We start from the raw sequence: 18,305 nt of genomic DNA on the forward strand, positions 1-18,305 counted from the left end.
CCATTTGTGTATCTTTGTTTGTGTGTTTATTGATGCGAAAAAGTCGGTCTTGATGGTTGTGTGTTCGCATATACAGCAAACAAATAAGTTAAGTTCTAGTTATCGATCATTCTCAAATTCCAGAATGTTTAAAAATTACGTACAATGAAAAGTGTTTTGTTTTGTCATAACCAATCTATGTGATTGTCGGTTTAAATATTAACATAACACAAAAACATGTTCATCAGTTAGATTTATTTATTGTTCACTATATATACAGGATACTCCTCATTCTACAACAAAAGACAAGAAAAATATTAGTTTATTTTCTACTATAACTTGTAGTTAAATTGTTTTTCTATCGTTTCCAATGTTTAAGCTTACTAACATAACTATTGAATATGAACTTTTTGTAACATGTTTACTACAATTGCAAGTGTTGCAATACCATATATTGTGATTAAGATTACACTTCATCAGAAAAAAATACAGAAGGTAATAACACTAACGAAACATTGGAATCAAACAATTACAGTGTACCGTGTTAAACTTCTAAAGAACCAAACGGAACACCAGCCAAATAATCAACATTATATCCCTGATGTCAAGCTTTATAATCGTATATTAGAGATAATCGGTTTTTTTCATTTAATTCTTATATTCTCTTATCATTTGTCGATGCTGTTTGACTATAGAGAATATTTTCACCTGGTTACTCCTTCATTTTACAATTTTAAATTAAAAATGGCGGTACCGTGTTAAAATTGAATTGTTCAAGAAGTTAGAGTGTTAAAATAAATTAAGTAATAAATAAAAGAGTAATAACTTGAATGAAAATATCAAATCAAATTAAAAGGCTTAGTGCAGAATACTTAAAGTTTACTGAAGATATCAGGCTTTTTGTTTTGTACACCACATTCTTGTTTCCGTTTACAAAAGACTTAACAGTGGCGTTCGAAAACAAAGGACGAAGTTGAAGAGAATAGTAAAAGTATGTTTGCTATGATTACCTCAGTTATCAGTACAAATCATTACCATATGATGCTGTCTTCACAACAACTGTTTTAGGAGAATACCCAACGTCGTAATCTGCTATTAACAAATACACATTTTAGTATTCCTCATCTTTAAAATTACATCTTTGTACAACTATTTTTTTCTAATTTAAATCTTTTGGCAACATGTTGACTAGATATATATACTTTTTTTTAATTAACAATATATTTATGTAATTTTACCATAACAGGTTTCAATCAAAATACATATAAAATATCTTTTTTTTTATGTGATGATAAATTTAAAAAATATGATATGTTTTCTTTTAGCAAGTAATGTCCCTTTACGTTTTTTTTTTCTTTTGTTATTGATGTTTTCAATTTGACGTGATGGAATAAAACACTTGATATTTCTTTTTAAACGATGTGTTTTATGATTGTTGATTGTTGAACACTGTCCATAACAAGGGAAATGTTATCGATGTCATATTTTATTTTTTATTTATAATGTAGAAGCAAACAAATATTGTATTTTAGATTTATTTTAATAATAGGCGAGTATGATAAAAAAAAAACATAACAAGGTTAATTACCTCCGGAATATAATGTGAAGAGATGGCTCTTTCTGAGTCGTCCAAAACATAAACTCCTTCTGTGATAACTAGACCAGCAGTTACTCCATAAATTATAAAATCGCTGTAGCCCACATTTCAGTGTGTATACTATGAAAATATGTCATGATACTTTTTATAAACATGCATAAGATTATAAGATGTTGTGGTGTGATTGTCAATGAAACAATTCTACACAAGAGACCACAATACACAGACTATTAACAACTATAGGTCACCGTATGACCTTCAACAATGAACAAAGTTCATAGCGCATAGTCAGCTATAAAAAACACAAGATTATATTTACTCAGGCTGAGGATTTCACCGGAATTATATCGAAAGTTCAAAATACTTGGCATTTGAACAATTGTCAGACGTCTATTATTCATTAATAGGTATGAGTTTCCTATACAAGGTGAACAAAATTAACAAAAGACTTCTTATTTCTTCCTACTTCAATATACTATTTTCAGGTCTTTATCTCACCCCATAAAACCTCCTACTCAAATATATTCATACCACAATGAGATTATATTGTGTTAAATAAAATGCACGTTTTTCAATATTAAATACTCTTAATTCACTGAAACATGACAATTGTTTTCCAAATGATAGGTTTAGAATACTTTATTCATCTCCTTAAACTTTAAAACTTTCTTACCTTTTCCTCCGTATGAAAATCTGTTATGACTGATTTTGAATCCATGGTATTTCTTGTAGTAGTCCAAGTAGCTCACTAAATGTCCGACACCATATATACCATGGTAGTCATGTAGTTTATTGATGGTAAGTTCGTGTTTTCCGTGCAAGTAGTTGACGTTCAGCTCATGCTTTTTGTTCTGATACTCGCGGTCATGTAAATGTCTTTTATGTTGGTATTCAAGAGCTGTAAGATGTTGTTTTGTGTGTTTGTGAAGTCTATTTATGTGGAAATCTACGAGTGCTTTAAATCTATTTATGTGTTTATTGGCCACGCTTGCAATTCTGTGAACATGCTTTCCAGCCTGGTAAGCAATATTACGTTCGTGTTTGTTAGATACGTGTGATATCCTTGCAACATGTTTGTTAGCTTCATGATTTATTCTATTCACATGGTGGTTGGCAATATGGCTGTGCCTACGTAACAAATTAAGTCCGATGGCATGTTGAACTGTAAAGATAAATAACTACATATATATTCAATGAATTTACAAAGTATAAATGTATGAAACCGTTTGCATTGACAATTCAAGTAAATTTTTATAACAGCATAGCTTTTTATTTTTTTTATCTATCTCATTTAACCATCTTTTCTGCTAATAAATCATTCTAACAGATTTCGAATGTTCTCATTATATCTATCTTTTATATATATATATATTCGCCCTCATTTTATTTTTTAGATTCCTATTACTCTTAAATTCTGTATACTCTGTGTGTCTCTTACTTAATGTTTACCGATTGTCTAAGATATGTGATTTGTCAATAGACTGTTCATTTACGTCTTTTCTGAATATTTAATAAAAATATTAAAAACATATAAAAATTGGTGTTGTTTGCCTCAAAAGATCGTTTAAAAATGTACCTGCAACGTATTTGTAGAACAGATGTTGTCTTCTAAGTAATCCAAAACAGTCACCTACACTATGATATTCATCATAGCAGTCACTCCATAACCTGTAGAACCGGCTGCTACTACATTTCAGTTGGTATGCTGTAATTAAATATTATCTTTTTCTTAGGTGGTACTTTGTGTAATGCTTAATTAAACCTACATGCTGTAAAACTACGTCTTTTTAAACTTTAAAAATATTTTTATTCTTTTGATGTTTTCAAGATTTTTATTTTGCTATTAGATTAGGCACTGTTTATTTTAAATTTTAACTTTGAGTTCGAGGTTTAGTTATTTTACTTTTTTTATATCAATACAACCCTGACACATCAACTCAAAAACGAATTAATATAGCCCGGGAGTTCAATAGAGGTTTCATAACAATATCAAGAACGAAACGATATTTTTCCTTTTCACACGAGTGTTTCTGGTGAGAATTTAGAAAATGAAACACGCGACAGGCGTACAAAATGTAAATCATATTATATGAGTTTATTTATAAAGCTTAGCAATATTCCTCATATGACTTTATGCAAACAAAGCATTTACTAAGTCGGCTTATATTTCTTTTATTCTCATTCTTTCTATAAGAATGTATATTTTCAGTACCAACTTACAAACTCCATGATAAATAAATCTGTTATGTCTTATACTGAATCCATGGTGCCTTCTGTAATAACTATAGCTGTATCTACCGTAACCGTATCCACCAACAATACCACCATATGAGCTACCTATAAATATTTATAAACATAGGTCAATTTCTCAAATAAAATTAAAAAGATATCCAGTTATAATGGCATTGAAACCAATAGGCATTTGTTATGTATGCTATACTTTATATTTTTTTGCATTCGAGACTATTTCCTTAATCGAGTTTCGTGAGTTGTGCTCAAAGCAAAAATTTTGCAAACAAAGATAGTTTAATATATTGCATATTGTGCTTTTCATGTTATTTCGAAAATATGTTTCCTGTGCTATAATTCATAATTTATTCATGCTATCTGTTTAATTGCGTTTTTTATCTGGTTTAGGCAACAGTCATTAGTTGAGCAGAAACTGATTACTTCAACTGACAGATGCACTAGCAACTACTTGGAAATATCATATTCAATCTATGAGGATTATTTGTCGTTATAATTTTTATTCCTTAATGATTATGTGAATTATTTGGTGAAGGGATTTTTATTGGTCTTAATAAACTACAGACTTTTCAATGTTATTCATTATGTTCTCAAAAGTATTTATAATAAGGTTCAATAAAATATCAAAATACATATAAATACTTTGTCTTCCTGCTTCGTGTACGATAATACCTTTATCATGGAAGAGAGGGTTTATTCTGAAACGTTTTTAGAATTGATGGGGTTTTTTTTACTTCCTAACTCAAGTATATAAAAAGCTTGATGGAGATATAAAGATTCATTTGTCTTCAAATATTGTTAACGAACATACCTCCAACGTATCTATAGAACAGATGTTGTCTTCTAAGTCGTCCAAAACAGGTTCCTACACTATGATAATGATCATAGCAATTACTCCAAAGTCTGTAGAACCGGGTGCTGCTACACTTCAGTCTGTATGCTGAAATTAAATATCAACATTTACGTATGTGTAACTTTGGTTAAAGCTAATGAAAGTCTTATATAATGTAACGCATGCTTTTTGAAACTTTAAAAAAAAAATGTCTTTGTAGTCAAAAAACAACTGAAAATAAAAACACAAGAAGAAAACTTTTGGTTGTGATGAAAAAAATTAAAACTATGTTTAGAAGAAACATTTCAAAGTGCATTTGTCTTGATATAATTTATCCTTAAAACATACAATGTTTTGAAAATACTACAGATGTTCTTCTATAGGATTAGATTACCAGAGCTCGTTTGCAAAATATATTTGCGTTTTTCTATGTCTCGTTTCGTTTCTACAAAATATTGTAGGTATTTGAATTAACAACTTACAAACTCCATGGTAGGAAAATCTGTTATGTCTGATGCTGAATCCATGATGACTTCTGTAATAGCTATAGCTATATCTACTGTGACCGTATCCACCAACAATACCACCATATGAGCTACCTATAAATATTGATGAACATAAATCAATTTGTCACATAAAATTAAAAAGAAAGATAAACAGTTATAATAATATTTAAAACCAACGGGAATCTGTTATGGTGAATGTAATACTTTATAATTTTTTGCATCTGAGGCCACTTCTTGAATAAAGATTCCGTGCTCTTGTTTATAAATTATTTGGATTTTTATTGCTAGTTTTTCATTGTTGTACAAAGTAATAGAATAGTGGTTATGCCTTTGATTCTATCAGTTACGGTTTAGTTTTACCATGAAATTTTTTTAGAGTTTGAAAATATTAACATTCGGAGTTATTCTCAATCTAATGATGGGATTTTTTTTCGCGTGATGCAAGAAACATAAACAAATCAACATTTATGTTATGAGTTATCATATGTACGTACTTTTCAATTGCGTTTTATATATTGATTAAGGAATTAGTCATAAGTTTAACAGAAAGAGATAACTTTTCTTGGACAGATGCAAAAGCTACTTGGAAAGATTATCTTCAATCTATATGGATTAGTTTTCGTTATAATTGCATAACAGTTATTGAAAACCTGGTCATTATCGTGATATATGGACTGCCCATAGGACAGGGGCATTGACTGAGACAGCGATAGTGACTGAGCCGAAGGCGAGGTCGCTGTCGCAGTCAATACCACTGTTCCACGGGCTGTCCATATATCACGATAATGACCAGTTTTCAAAAACTATTATGTTTATTTCATTGAGAAATCATGTTTTACAAAGAATTTATAGATTCAAATTATTGAAAATAACTCCGAGATAATGCACGATTTCTATATGAAAGATTGCAGAGCGGTCATAGTTTCAAATAACTATAAGTCACTTCATTATATGAAATACAAAATAAATTTTACTATGATTAGCAAAACGGTCATAAGAGTTGTCAGAACTAGCACTGTAAACTGTAAACCCGTCTGAATCGCGATTGTGTTTTATTACGGAACGACAATCAAACAGACAAACCACGCCCCACCGGACTTTACCATGTACAAGTCTGTTAACGACCAGTTTTCCGGTACATTTTGTTAGGTTAATGACCAATAGAATTTGTTACTGAAGAATACAGAATGTCATGTGGCCCCTTTTTATCCAATAAGATAAGCTTATTCTTAACCGATATGAAATAATTGTTATTATTGTATAGCAATATAATATTTCCCACAGAAAGTAACCAAAAGTTAGCGTGCAATAAATTCTAATATTGCACTAGTGCAATAAATCGTAAAAATTCATGACGTCATCAACGACAAAATCTTAGTTTAAACCAATTTTTACTTTGAAATATTATATTGCTATACAATAAAAGGGTTATTGCATGAATATTGGGGAATATTGTCCCTCGTAGAACATATATTGCACTCGCAAGCTCGTGCAATATAAAATTCTACTCGGGACAATATTCCCCAATATTCATGCAATAACCCTATATTCCTTTACGACAAGGTGACTTATTTGGTAGAGGAATTTATTTTAGTCTTCTTAGACTACTGACATTTCATTGTGATTTATTCAATTCATTATGTTCTCTCCAAGTAGTTATAATAAGATTTAGAAAAATATTAAAAAGACATATAAATACATTGTCTTCCTGCATCGTTTACAATAAAACCTTCATCATAGAATAGATGGTGCAGTTTAAAACTTATGATTTTATTAGGAATTGAGTTCTTTTTACTTTCTGTTCCAAGTAGATACAAATCTTATTGAAGAGGTAGAGATTCATAATCTGTCTTCATATATCTTAAACGAACATACCTGCAACGTATCTATAGAACAGATGTTGTCTTCTAAGTCGTCCAAAACAGGTTCCTACACTATGATAATGATCATAGCAATTACTCCAAAGTCTGTAGAATCGGGTGCTGCTACATTTCAGTCGGTATGCTGAAATCAAATATCAATATTTTCTTTATTTGGTCTTTTTAACATTTTTTATTCGAGCGTCACTGAAGATTCTTTTGTAGACGAAACGCGCGTCTGGCGTAGATATATAAATTTTTATTCCTGGTATATATGATGAGTTTATTTGTAAAAGGCTAATACAAGTCTTGTATAATGTAAAGCATACTTTTGAAAACTTAAAAATAATTGCCTTAGTAGTCAAACAACAAAAACACAAAATAAAAACATAATTTTTGGTTGTGATTACAAAAATTTAAAACATATTAAGATGAAATATTTTAAAATGTCTTTGTGTTGATATGATTAATTCTTAATGTGGTAACTGCTAACAAAACATACAATGTTTTGGAAATACTATAGATGTTCATCCGTAGGATTACATTACCAGAGTTTTATTTGTTAAAATATATTTGTGTTTTTCTATGTTTCGTTTCATTTCTACAAAACATTATAGGTATTTTTAGTAACAACTTACAAACTCCATGATAAGAAAATCTGTTATGTCTGATGCTGAATCCATGATGACTTCTGTAATAGCTATAGCTATATCTACCGTGACCGTATCCACCAACAATACCACCATATGCGCTACCTGTAAATATTAATTAACACAGATCATGTTTTCACAAAAGCATTAAACACAGTACTAATTGTATTTTATAAGCTTTTAAAACAGCAAGGCGATTCACTGAATTATTCTTGGAATTGTGTAATCTTAGAATTCTGTTTCTTTTACTTTTTATCCCTATTATCTACTAAAACAAAGTTAAAACGCAGTGATTTATATTTTTTCTAAACATATCGTTAATGAATATACCTCCAACGTATCTATAGAAAAGATGTTGGCTTCTAAGTCGTCCAAAACAGGTTCCCACACTATGATAATGATCATAGCAATTACTCCAAAGTCTGTAGAATCGGGTTCTGCTACACTTCAGTCTGTATGCTAAAATTCACTTATAAATTTTACTTAGGTGCAATATTGATACATGCTTGAGCAAGTCTGTATTATGTTAAAGTTCTTATCTTTTTAAACTCTTAGAAATAATGATTTTCTTTATCTTACCTCAACATCTGAAACACAAACCACAGGACAATGTTTGGTTGTACTCCCAAAATAATTGAAATTGATGAAACATTTCAAAATTTATTCCTGTTGGCATGATTTATCATTGATATGGTACATCTTTACGAATGTAGAATTCGTTCGATATACTACAGGTATTCTATCCCATGAATAGATTTCTGAGGCAAATTTTCTCAAAATGTTTCAGACGTTTTGGTTCTCACTGCTCTTTAATCTTATAATTTAACATACCATTTTGACTTTTTCTACAACCGTGATTGTGAAGTCATTTTGTAGAAGACACTGGCGTCTGATGACGTACACAGTTTTAATCCAGGAATCTACGATGGGTTTATCTATATAGTGCAGTGATATTCTAATAACTTTGAACAAACAAATGCGTCTATTAATTTGATTCATATGTCGACGGTTTTGTTTTTCCTTGTCTACTAAATGATGGGTACTTTTAGTAACAACTTACAAACTCCATGATAGGAAAATCTGTTATGTCTGATGCTGAATCCATGATGACTTCTGTAATAGCTATAGCTATATCTACTGTGACCGTATCCACCAACAATACCACCATATGAGCTACCTGTAAATGTTTTATTAACAAAGATCAATTTACCACGAAAACATTAAATACAGTACTAATTGTATTTCCATACGCTTTTATGACAGAGAACACTGTTTCAAAATTGGTTGCGTCCAAGGCGATTCCCTGAATTAATCTTTGAATTTAGTTTCTTTTGCTTTTATTTCAAGTATCTATTTTAAAAAATGTGAAAACGCAGAGATTTATAATTTTTCTAAATATATCGTTAATGAGTATACCTCCAACGTATCTATAGAACAGATGTTGGCTTCTCAGACGTCCAAAACAGGTTCCTACACTATGATAATGATCATAGCAATTGCTCCATAGTCTGTAGAACCGGGTGCTGCTACATTTCAGTCGGTATGCTGAAAGTCAATAATATATTTGTATCAAGTGCAACACTGATAAATGCAAGAGTAAGTCTTTATGATGTAAAAATACTTATTTTTGGAAACTTTAAAGAAAATCATTTTCTTTGTTTGTGCATAACATCAAAAACAAAACATAGGTTTATGTTTGGTTTTGCTTCTAAAATAAATGAAATCGATGAAAAGTTTAAAATTTATTAATGTCAGCATGATTTACCCTTGATAGGGTACATGTACATGTTTACAAACGTAGAACGTTTTCGATATATTACTGATATTCTATCACATAATAGATTACCGAGGCAATTTTTCTCAAAATGTTTCAGACGTTTTGTTTCTCACTGCTCTTTAATTTTGTAATTTAATATATCATTTTGACTTTTTTCTACAACCGTGACTGTGAAGTCTTTTTGTAGCAGAACTGGCGTCTGACGACGTACACAAATTTAATCGAGGAATGTAAGACGGGTTTATTAATATAGTGCAGTGATATTCTTTAAATTTAAACAAGTAAAATGTCTACTAATTTGATTCATATGTTGATGTTTGTTTTTTTGTCTTCATTTTCTATTTAATAATGGGTATTTTTAATAACAACTTACAAACTCCATGATAAGAAAATACGTTATGTCTAATGCTAAAACCATGATGACTTCTGTAATAACTATAGCTATATTTCGTGACACTGTGTCCACCAAAAATTCCACCATATGAGCTACCTGTAAATATAGCATAGATCAATTTAAAACAAAAATAACAGTAATAAATGTTTAAAACTAACAGTCATTTATTACATTGAACATAAGACTGTGAAATTAGTTGCGTCTGATGCGATTCCTTGGATTAACCTTAGAATTTGGTTTCTTTTACTTTCTATCACAAGTATATATATATAAAAAAACTATTTGAAAACGCAGAGATTTATAATTTGTCGAAATGCATCGCTAACAAATATACCTCCTACGTATCTATAGAACAGATGCTGGCTTCTAAGTCGTCCAAAACAGGTTCCTACACTATGATAGTGATCATAGCAATTACTCCAAAGTCTGTAGAATCGGGAACTGCTACATTTCAGTCGGTATGCTGTAATTAGATATCATTTTTTTATTAGGAGTTGCATAGGTAAATGCTTTAACAAATCTATATAAACTGATTTGGACACATGCAATTTCAAATTGATTTTAAAAAAAATATCAATTGAGTTTTAATATTTTTGAATAAAGAACCTACAGGACTGAAGGTTTTGCTTTGATAACAATGGCATCAAGTCCAAGTCATACTTAACATCGCGTGAAAACACGCTAATGTACAATATTGAAATGTGCATAAAATGCCTATGCTAGGAAAGAATTGAATGAACATTGACTTACACAGTAAAATGTCTACTAATATGATTCATGTATTGATCGGTTTTTTCTTCATTTTCTATTAAATGATGGGTATTCTTACAACAACTTACAAACTCCATGATAAGAAAATACGTTATGTCTAATGCTAAAACCATGATGACTTCTGTAATAGCTATAGCTATATTTCGTGACACTGTGTCCACCGTAAATGCCACCATATGAGCTACCTGTAAATATAGCATAGATCAATTTAAAACAAAAATAACAGTAATAAATGTTTAAAGCTAACGGTCATTTATTACAATCATAAGACTTTGACATTAGTTGCGTCCGATGCGATTCCTTAAAATTTGGTTTCTTTTACTTTCTATCACAAGTATATATCAAAAACAATTTAGAAACGCAGAGATTTATAATTTATGTAATGTATCGCTAACGAATATACCTCCAACGTATCTGTAGAAAAGATGTTGTCTTCTAAGTCGTCCAAAACAGGTTCCTACACTATGATAATGATCATAGCAATTACTCCAAAGTCTGTAGAACCGGGTTCTGCTACATTTTAGTCGGTATGCTATAATTAAATATCTTCTTTTTATTAGGAGTTACATAGGTAAAACTTGTATTTTCAGAAACAAAACATACAATTAACAAAATAAAGTAAGAAAATATTTTTTTATTTCAGTCCTACTAAAAAGAAATAACTGAGCCGTCTTGAACAGAGGGGCGAAACATACAGAGGGACAGTCAAACTCATAGATCGAACACAAACTGAAAATGCCATGACAAATTCTGTATGTATGTTTCTGTCCCAAGTCAGGAGCCTGTAAAGCAGTGGTTGTTGTTTTTTGTGTGTTATATATTTGTTTTTCGTTTATTTTTTTGTACATAAATAATGTGGTTAGTTTTCACGTTTTAATTGCTTTACATTCATTTCGGGGACTTGTATAGCTGACTATGCGGTATAGGCTTTGCTCATTGTTGAAAACCGTACGGTGACCTATAATTGTTAATGTCTGTGTCATTTTGGTCTCTTGTGGAAAATTGTCTCATTGGCAATCATACCACATCTTCTTTTTTTTATATCATAGGCACTTGGAGACTTTTTTATAAACAATAGTAAACATGAAAAAACATAGAAAACTAGAGACTAAGCAATACGAACCCCACCCTTATTGTTGCTCATGTTAATACAAACCTGAAACATGTCTAATTCGGTCGCTCACATTAAACTGTCGTGACCAAAATTAAATCGTGTTTTCAATGAAACGTTTTAAAATGAATTTGAGTTGACATGATGTATTAATGATATGGTCATGACTATAAATTTCCTGTTAACAAGACCTTCTATGTTTTTGTAATAATAAGGATTTTCTACCCTAGGAATATATGATCTTATATTTGGCAACAATTTTAGGAATATGAAGTCCTAAATGCTCTCCAACTTCGTACTTTAATTTGCCGTTTTGACTTTCACAAACGTTACTGTTGAGTCTTTTGTAGACGATACCAACGTATGGCGTACAACATTTCCATCCTGGTATCTATAATGGGTTTGTTTATATAGTTCATCATAATTCTTTGTGAGTTTTTACAAATAAAGCGTTAACTATTTTGGTTTATATTTCAGATGTTTCATTTTCAAATTCTACTAAAGAAATGTTTTTTTAGTACCAACTTACAAACTCCATGATAAGAAAATCTGCTGTGTCTAATGCTGAATCCATGATGGCTTCTATAATAGCTATAGCTATATTTCGTGTGACTGTGTACACTTCTGTATCCGTTATATACATGACCAGAGTAGCCTGCTTATATTTAAAACATAAAGATCAACAACCAAATGGATATTAATCTCTTAACTTAACATGACACAATACTAACACATAACTGTAAATAATATAGTTCAAAGCATATTGTAGAACGACGCTATATCAATTTTGCCCTTATTATCTCTTGATTACTTATAAAAATACACCAGTATTTTTTTTTTTTTTTAAATACATGTACACTGATTTGGACACATGGAATTTCAAATTGATTATAAAAAATATCAATTGAGTTTTGATATTTTTGAATAAAGAACCTTCAATATTATTACTACAGGACTGAAGGTTTTGCTTTGATAACAATGGCATCAAGTCCAATTCCTACTTAACATCGCGTGAAAACACGTTCATGTACAATATGCAAATGTGCATAGAATGCCTATGCTAGGAAATAATTAAAATAATATTTACTTAAATAGTCAAACCTGTTTTAAGAGACCACTTTAGGGAGAGCAAAAATGTTGTCTCTTAAAATAGGTGGTCTTTTGATACAGGTTCAATTTATCTGAAATGTACTTCAGAAGGATCTAAAATTGATGGACTTGTAACACAGGTTTTTGTTTAGTACAGGCGGTATCTTAGGCAGATTTGTAGTTCAAAACTTTAAATTAAAAAATAATATATCTAGTCGATTAAATTATTCTATATGTCTTTAAATAAAACAAAATGTAATACCTCTATGATAAATTCCAAATAGATGTCGTTTCCTCAGATATCCAAAACAACGACTTCTACTGTGATATCTTCTGTAACAACTCCTCCAGCTTCTGTAGAATCGTCTCCTGGCACATCTCAATTTGTATCCTGAAATAAATGTAGTTTTTTCGATGCAACTTTTGTTTCAGAAAATTGGTTTGATCTTTTTATGAAAGCAAAATAGACATTTAAAACTTAAAACAAATTAAAACGTGTTTATATTCTGAATTTCAAATGTGGTACATTTTGTAGTTTAGTATATAATTAAAAATTGTGCATGCCGGTTGTTGTATGATTGCCAATGAGACAGTTATTCACCATAAACATTTACTAATAACGTATATTAGAAAACACAAGTTTCGGTCTATTTCTACGATATAAATCTGATCAAAACAATTTGCCATTTAAAATGAATAGAGGTAACAGTAGAAGCAATGCTTGAAATACTTACCATGACCGCCATAGAAAAATCTGTTGTGTCGGAGTTTGAATCCATGGTATTTTTTATAATAACTAAGATAACCACCTCCATATCCATGACCTTTGTTTCAATGAAAATAAGTCAGATTAACAAATGTCTTTGGTTATGCCGAGAAAAGACAATTAAAATTTGAAATTTAAAAATCTAAAGACGTCACATTGAAATAATGTTGATTGGTTGATCTTTTTCTTTGAACATTTTTATAAGTTTTGCAATTAGCCTGACACAATAATGTTAGCTTATTATCTTTTTATTAACAGCGACAATAACTGTATCTACAAACAAAAGAGAAAATGACTCAACTTAAATTTGTCAAAGTATTCTAATTTAATCGGAAAAAAATAATGTAAAAGCTTATTCGTATTTATAAATATCTTATTTGTCTTAGTGCCTTTGACTTATAGCCCCCATACATACTGAACAAATCGTATGTAAATGTAGGCTTTAAAGATAAAATCAACAATTTTGTTTGTCTATCGATGTTAGTTTTAAAGAAGTTTTTATTTCAAAGTTTAATAACAGTTTTTATAAGCATAAATATTATGTTAGATATAGTATGTTACTGTTAATATAAAAAAAGAAGATGTGGTATGATTGCCAATAAGACAGCTCTCCACAAAAGGTCAACATGACACAGAAATTAACAATTATAGGTCACCGTGTAAGTTACCTTTATAAATTCCAAATAGATGTCTTTTCCTGAGATATCCAAAACAACGACTTCTACTGTGATATCTTATGTAACAGCTCCTCCAACTTCTGTAAAATCGTCTCCTTGCACATCTCAATTTATATCCTAAAATTAATACGGTTTTCGATGAAAAATATGTATCAGGAAATACGATTTTTCGAAAATATATGAATAGTTATCAAAGGAACCAGGCTCCTAATTTGATACGCCAGGAACACATTTCGTCTACATCAAACTTATCAGTGACGCTCAGATCAAATTAGTTAGAAAGCCAAACAAGTAATGAAAAAAGATGAACAAATACTTTCTAAAAATTGGGTGCATTACAATATACATATAGTTTGTGATAGTGGTGATATATTTTTATAAACACTAGAACAAGTGGATATAATTTGAAGCAAAACATATATTTTGGCTATCCAGAAGCCAAGAACTTTTGTAAATGCATGTCAGGCAATTGCACAATGTTTCTCATTGTTCCTTTCATTAATTCGTTGTTTTTATTTCTATGTTGTTACTATATGAATCGTTTAACGATCAGGACTACAAATAATGGTCTAGAGCGATTGATTATCTTTATAACAAGGTTAAACAGATAAACTTGTAACAATGGAAAAACACCTTTTCTAAGAAGGCAGTAAATATTTAGCATTAAAGATAAAACAATGTATTTCAATGAACAAATTAGTGGGTGCTCTGCTAGCCAAAGAAACACCTATTTGACAGGGACAGTAACTAACTTTATACACTAGATTTATTAAATTTCTGGATATTCCTACAGACTTTATCTAACTAACACGTTACGCCATGAAAAGGTATAGATTCATTCAATACTTACCAAGACCGCCATAGAAAAATCTGTTGTGACGGAGTTTGAATCCGTGGTATTTTTTATAATAACTAAGATAGCCCCCTCCATATCCATGACCTAATGACCTGTATCCATATCCATGACCTTTGGGAGAATGATAGTAAGTAAGTTAGATTAATATAATTCCTCGGTTAAGTCTACAAAAACATCACAATGAAGATTTGGAACGTAAAACGTAAAAAATCAAAATATTGACATTGTGTTATTTGTTTTCGCCTCTTTTTTTCAACTGCAGTATATTATAGCAGAAGAAAAACGATTCAAATTAAACTTGTCATAGTACCTTAAAATTTAATAAGCAAAAGCAGATTTAAAAAGTTTAGTTGTATTTAAACATTTAGAATTCGTCTCAGTGCATTTTAACCTGAAACAACGGGCACACTGAACAAAAAGATGTCAATGAATACTTAAAACTGGTTCATTTCAACGTTCGATAACTACTTGTATGATTAAATGTATTCAATATGTTTATTGTTAAGTTACCTTTATAAAGTCCAAAGAGATGACGTGTTCTAAATACTCCAAAACAACGACTTCTGCTATGGTATTTACCATAACAACGTCTCCACAGGCGGTAAAATCGGCTCTTTCCACATCTCAGTTTGTATCCTAAATTAAAATGAAAACATTTAAGTTTTCATTGTTTAGAAAACAGATTTTTTTTCACTAAGTTTGTATCCTGATATAGAAGGAAGATTTCTTTATTCACTAAGGTTAATGTTTTAGAGTTCACAGATTTTTAAACTTATTTAGTGTTCCGTTTCGATTTATTCGAATCAAATTTGTTTTATTCGGATATTTAAGTATACTTTTTAATCTTTTGAGACAAAATGTGTTTAATCCAAATATCACAGCAACTGACAATGCTGAGAGAATGTGAACTCGCTTGTAGTGTAATAAATCTACAGAAAATTACCTAATCCATGGTAAGAAAATCGACGATGTCTTATCTTGAATCCATGGTACTTTTTGTAGTATGACACTCCATGATAACTATGATGACTCGAATGATGGGTTACGACGCTACTAGTAGTGTGAATAGGATATCCTAAATAAAATCAAAACAAAATAAATCAAGTCATGCTTTTACATTTTTATAAAAAAAAAAAAAAAAAAAAAAAAAAAACTTTTCTGAATTCTGAAATGTGTTTCCTTTGTCAGCTTGATGATTTACATTTGTCTAATATATTCATTAAATATAAAATATTAAGAAAAAATAATTACAACATATATTATAATTTTTATATTCAGTTTCAATCATTATTTGGATTCCCTTTACATAATATCTGTGTTTTGCATGACATATATAATCATACTTACCGCTATATTCTGCAGTATCATAACTTCTATAACTGCCGTACCCGGATGTGGAAACTGGAACAAAATATAAAAGACTATATTAAATAATTGTTAACAATGTGTGTACACAGGTAGGAGTACTTATTATTTATAAATTTAAGGAAGTTATCAAGAGGGTTACATAGCTTTAACATTTGAAATAAAGAAAATGTTTTTATGTAACAACTCCGAGCATGCATTTCATTCGAGGTACGTGATTTCACTTTGAGCTTTCATTTCATCGAATAACTTGGCCAGTAGGTGTTTTAATTGAAATAGAGTTGTTTTCACACATGTTCAATATTAAATTATAATTGTGTGCTAAATTATTTTTTCCGAAGGTTTTCAATTATATCTTAACTTCGCTAGTTTTTGTTGCTACCTTGGACTTTTCTAACCTACGTATATTCATTTTCTATTGGTGGTAAAAATGTCCCAGCCCTCAATACGGATCTACAAACTCTGCAGACAAACAAAACATGCTTATTCTTTTGTTACTCTGTTATTGTCCTAAATATGCATGAAATATATACCACTTGAAGTTCAGAAAACAACTATCAACAATTCAATTAAAATATTAGTAAAAATGAAGTTTAGTATTAATCCATTTACTATGAAACGTAAAATGTGTGTCTCATCCGGTAGTTACGCTTTCGTACAATCAAAAATATGTTCTAACTAATGAAACATATATGTTTAAGATGTGATTGACTTTTTGAATTCTAAGAGAAAATATCTCATTTATATGTTTGAGCTGTTAATCAGAAATTTCTATAAAAAAAAGAGTTTTCGGACATTTTGAAATAATCAAATTCAGTGCTAAACAATTGTGAAATATTGAGTGCATTACCTGCCGCTACTACCACCAAGAGGAGTATGCATATCCCTCGAGCCATGTTGGAGGATATGATGTTTGGACTGTATGGTTCGGTTTATATAGTATATGGAATCAACCATATGTTACCATAAAGTATGTATTGTTACTGTAATACAGTTTTGTTGTCTTTTCTTACACAACAACGGTATGTAATCTGTAGTAAATACTTTGATGTGAAGGAATTAAACATACTTTTTTTCACTTCATTAGTATGTTTGATATTTCCTGTTAAAATTATAGAACATGAAACCCTTGCGGAAAATAACAATACAGTTTACATTCGACCAAGGACTTTATCTAGTATTTCATTCTTCATTGTGTAAGGCATTTATAATGTTGTTATATAACAATAATACTACAGTTAATTTAGAATACTAAAAACACTTAAAGATCACCCGCAGTTGTTGTTCATATTTTTGTTGCTCAGTCTTGAGCTTTATTTGTTGTGTTTTGTGTACTGTTGTTTGTCTGTTAGTCATTTTACTTTTTACGCCATGGCGTTATCAGTTGATTTTCATCCAACGAGCTTGAATGTCCTTTTAGTATGATTCATCGCTCTTTTAAATGATATATCATTTTAACTATTAAGCTGTTTATATTTGTTTGTGGTCTTTTTTTTTTTTTTTTTTTTTGTGGGACAGATTTTGTTACTTTTTTCAGCTGATTTATGTTGTTTTATATATTCAACCTGTCTTTCTAATGTTACCAGGCTATCTCTTCTATATGCCTGATATATGCATACCTCTACTATATGCATTTAGCATGAAGTTTTACATCAACAAGTTAAAAAAAATCACTTTTATTCCTGTATGCTTACAGTTCACAACACTTATTGCGAATACTGAAGCAATATGTTTCTACTTGTTTCTCCCTTTCTCGTGGCTCGGTACTTGTACATCCCGTATTTGTGTTATTGTGCTATGGTAAATTTTTGTGTTATTGACTTTCAGTT

The 18,305-nt window shown here is 30.2% G+C and overlaps 1 protein-coding gene across 1 annotated transcript; it reads right to left on the reverse strand.

The window, feature by feature from the left end:
• Positions 1 to 215: 215 nt before the first annotated feature.
• Positions 216 to 17,372, reverse strand: LOC143066758 (uncharacterized). The gene is made up of 26 exons (XM_076239569.1): positions 17,327 to 17,372; positions 16,459 to 16,512; positions 16,055 to 16,186; positions 15,622 to 15,747; positions 15,106 to 15,222; positions 14,247 to 14,372; positions 13,547 to 13,636; positions 13,075 to 13,203; positions 12,253 to 12,381; positions 11,016 to 11,144; positions 10,681 to 10,797; positions 10,176 to 10,304; positions 9,821 to 9,937; positions 9,087 to 9,215; positions 8,731 to 8,847; positions 8,001 to 8,129; positions 7,659 to 7,775; positions 7,037 to 7,165; positions 5,138 to 5,254; positions 4,635 to 4,763; positions 3,797 to 3,913; positions 3,153 to 3,281; positions 2,250 to 2,738; positions 1,568 to 1,696; positions 990 to 1,071; positions 216 to 272 (listed from the first exon to the last, which is right to left on the reverse strand). Exons 1-25 carry the CDS (start codon positions 17,370 to 17,372, stop codon positions 998 to 1,000), a joined length of 3,246 nt encoding a protein of 1,081 aa, XP_076095684.1. The 3' UTR covers positions 216 to 272; positions 990 to 997.
• Between the last annotated feature and the right edge of the window lie 933 nt (positions 17,373 to 18,305).

The sequence above is a fragment of the Mytilus galloprovincialis genome, chromosome 3 (assembly GCF_965363235.1).
Source record: "Mytilus galloprovincialis chromosome 3, xbMytGall1.hap1.1, whole genome shotgun sequence".
Classification (NCBI taxonomy): Eukaryota; Metazoa; Mollusca; class Bivalvia; order Mytilida; family Mytilidae; genus Mytilus; species Mytilus galloprovincialis.

What these genes read in the sequence shown, in the direction of transcription:
- LOC143066758 (XM_076239569.1), bottom strand. Translation starts at nt 17,372, where the DNA reads ATGGCTCGAGGGATATGCATACTCCTCTTGGTGGTAGTAGCGGCAG. An exon ending in ATTTTCTTATCATGGAGTTT is followed by an intron (nt 11,145 to 12,252) that starts GTAAGTTGGTAC and finishes ATTTAATTATAG; the next exon opens with CATACCGACTAAAATGTAGC. An exon ending in GTTCTATAGATACGTTGGAG is followed by an intron (nt 8,848 to 9,086) that starts GTATACTCATTA and finishes AAACATTTACAG; the next exon opens with GTAGCTCATATGGTGGTATT.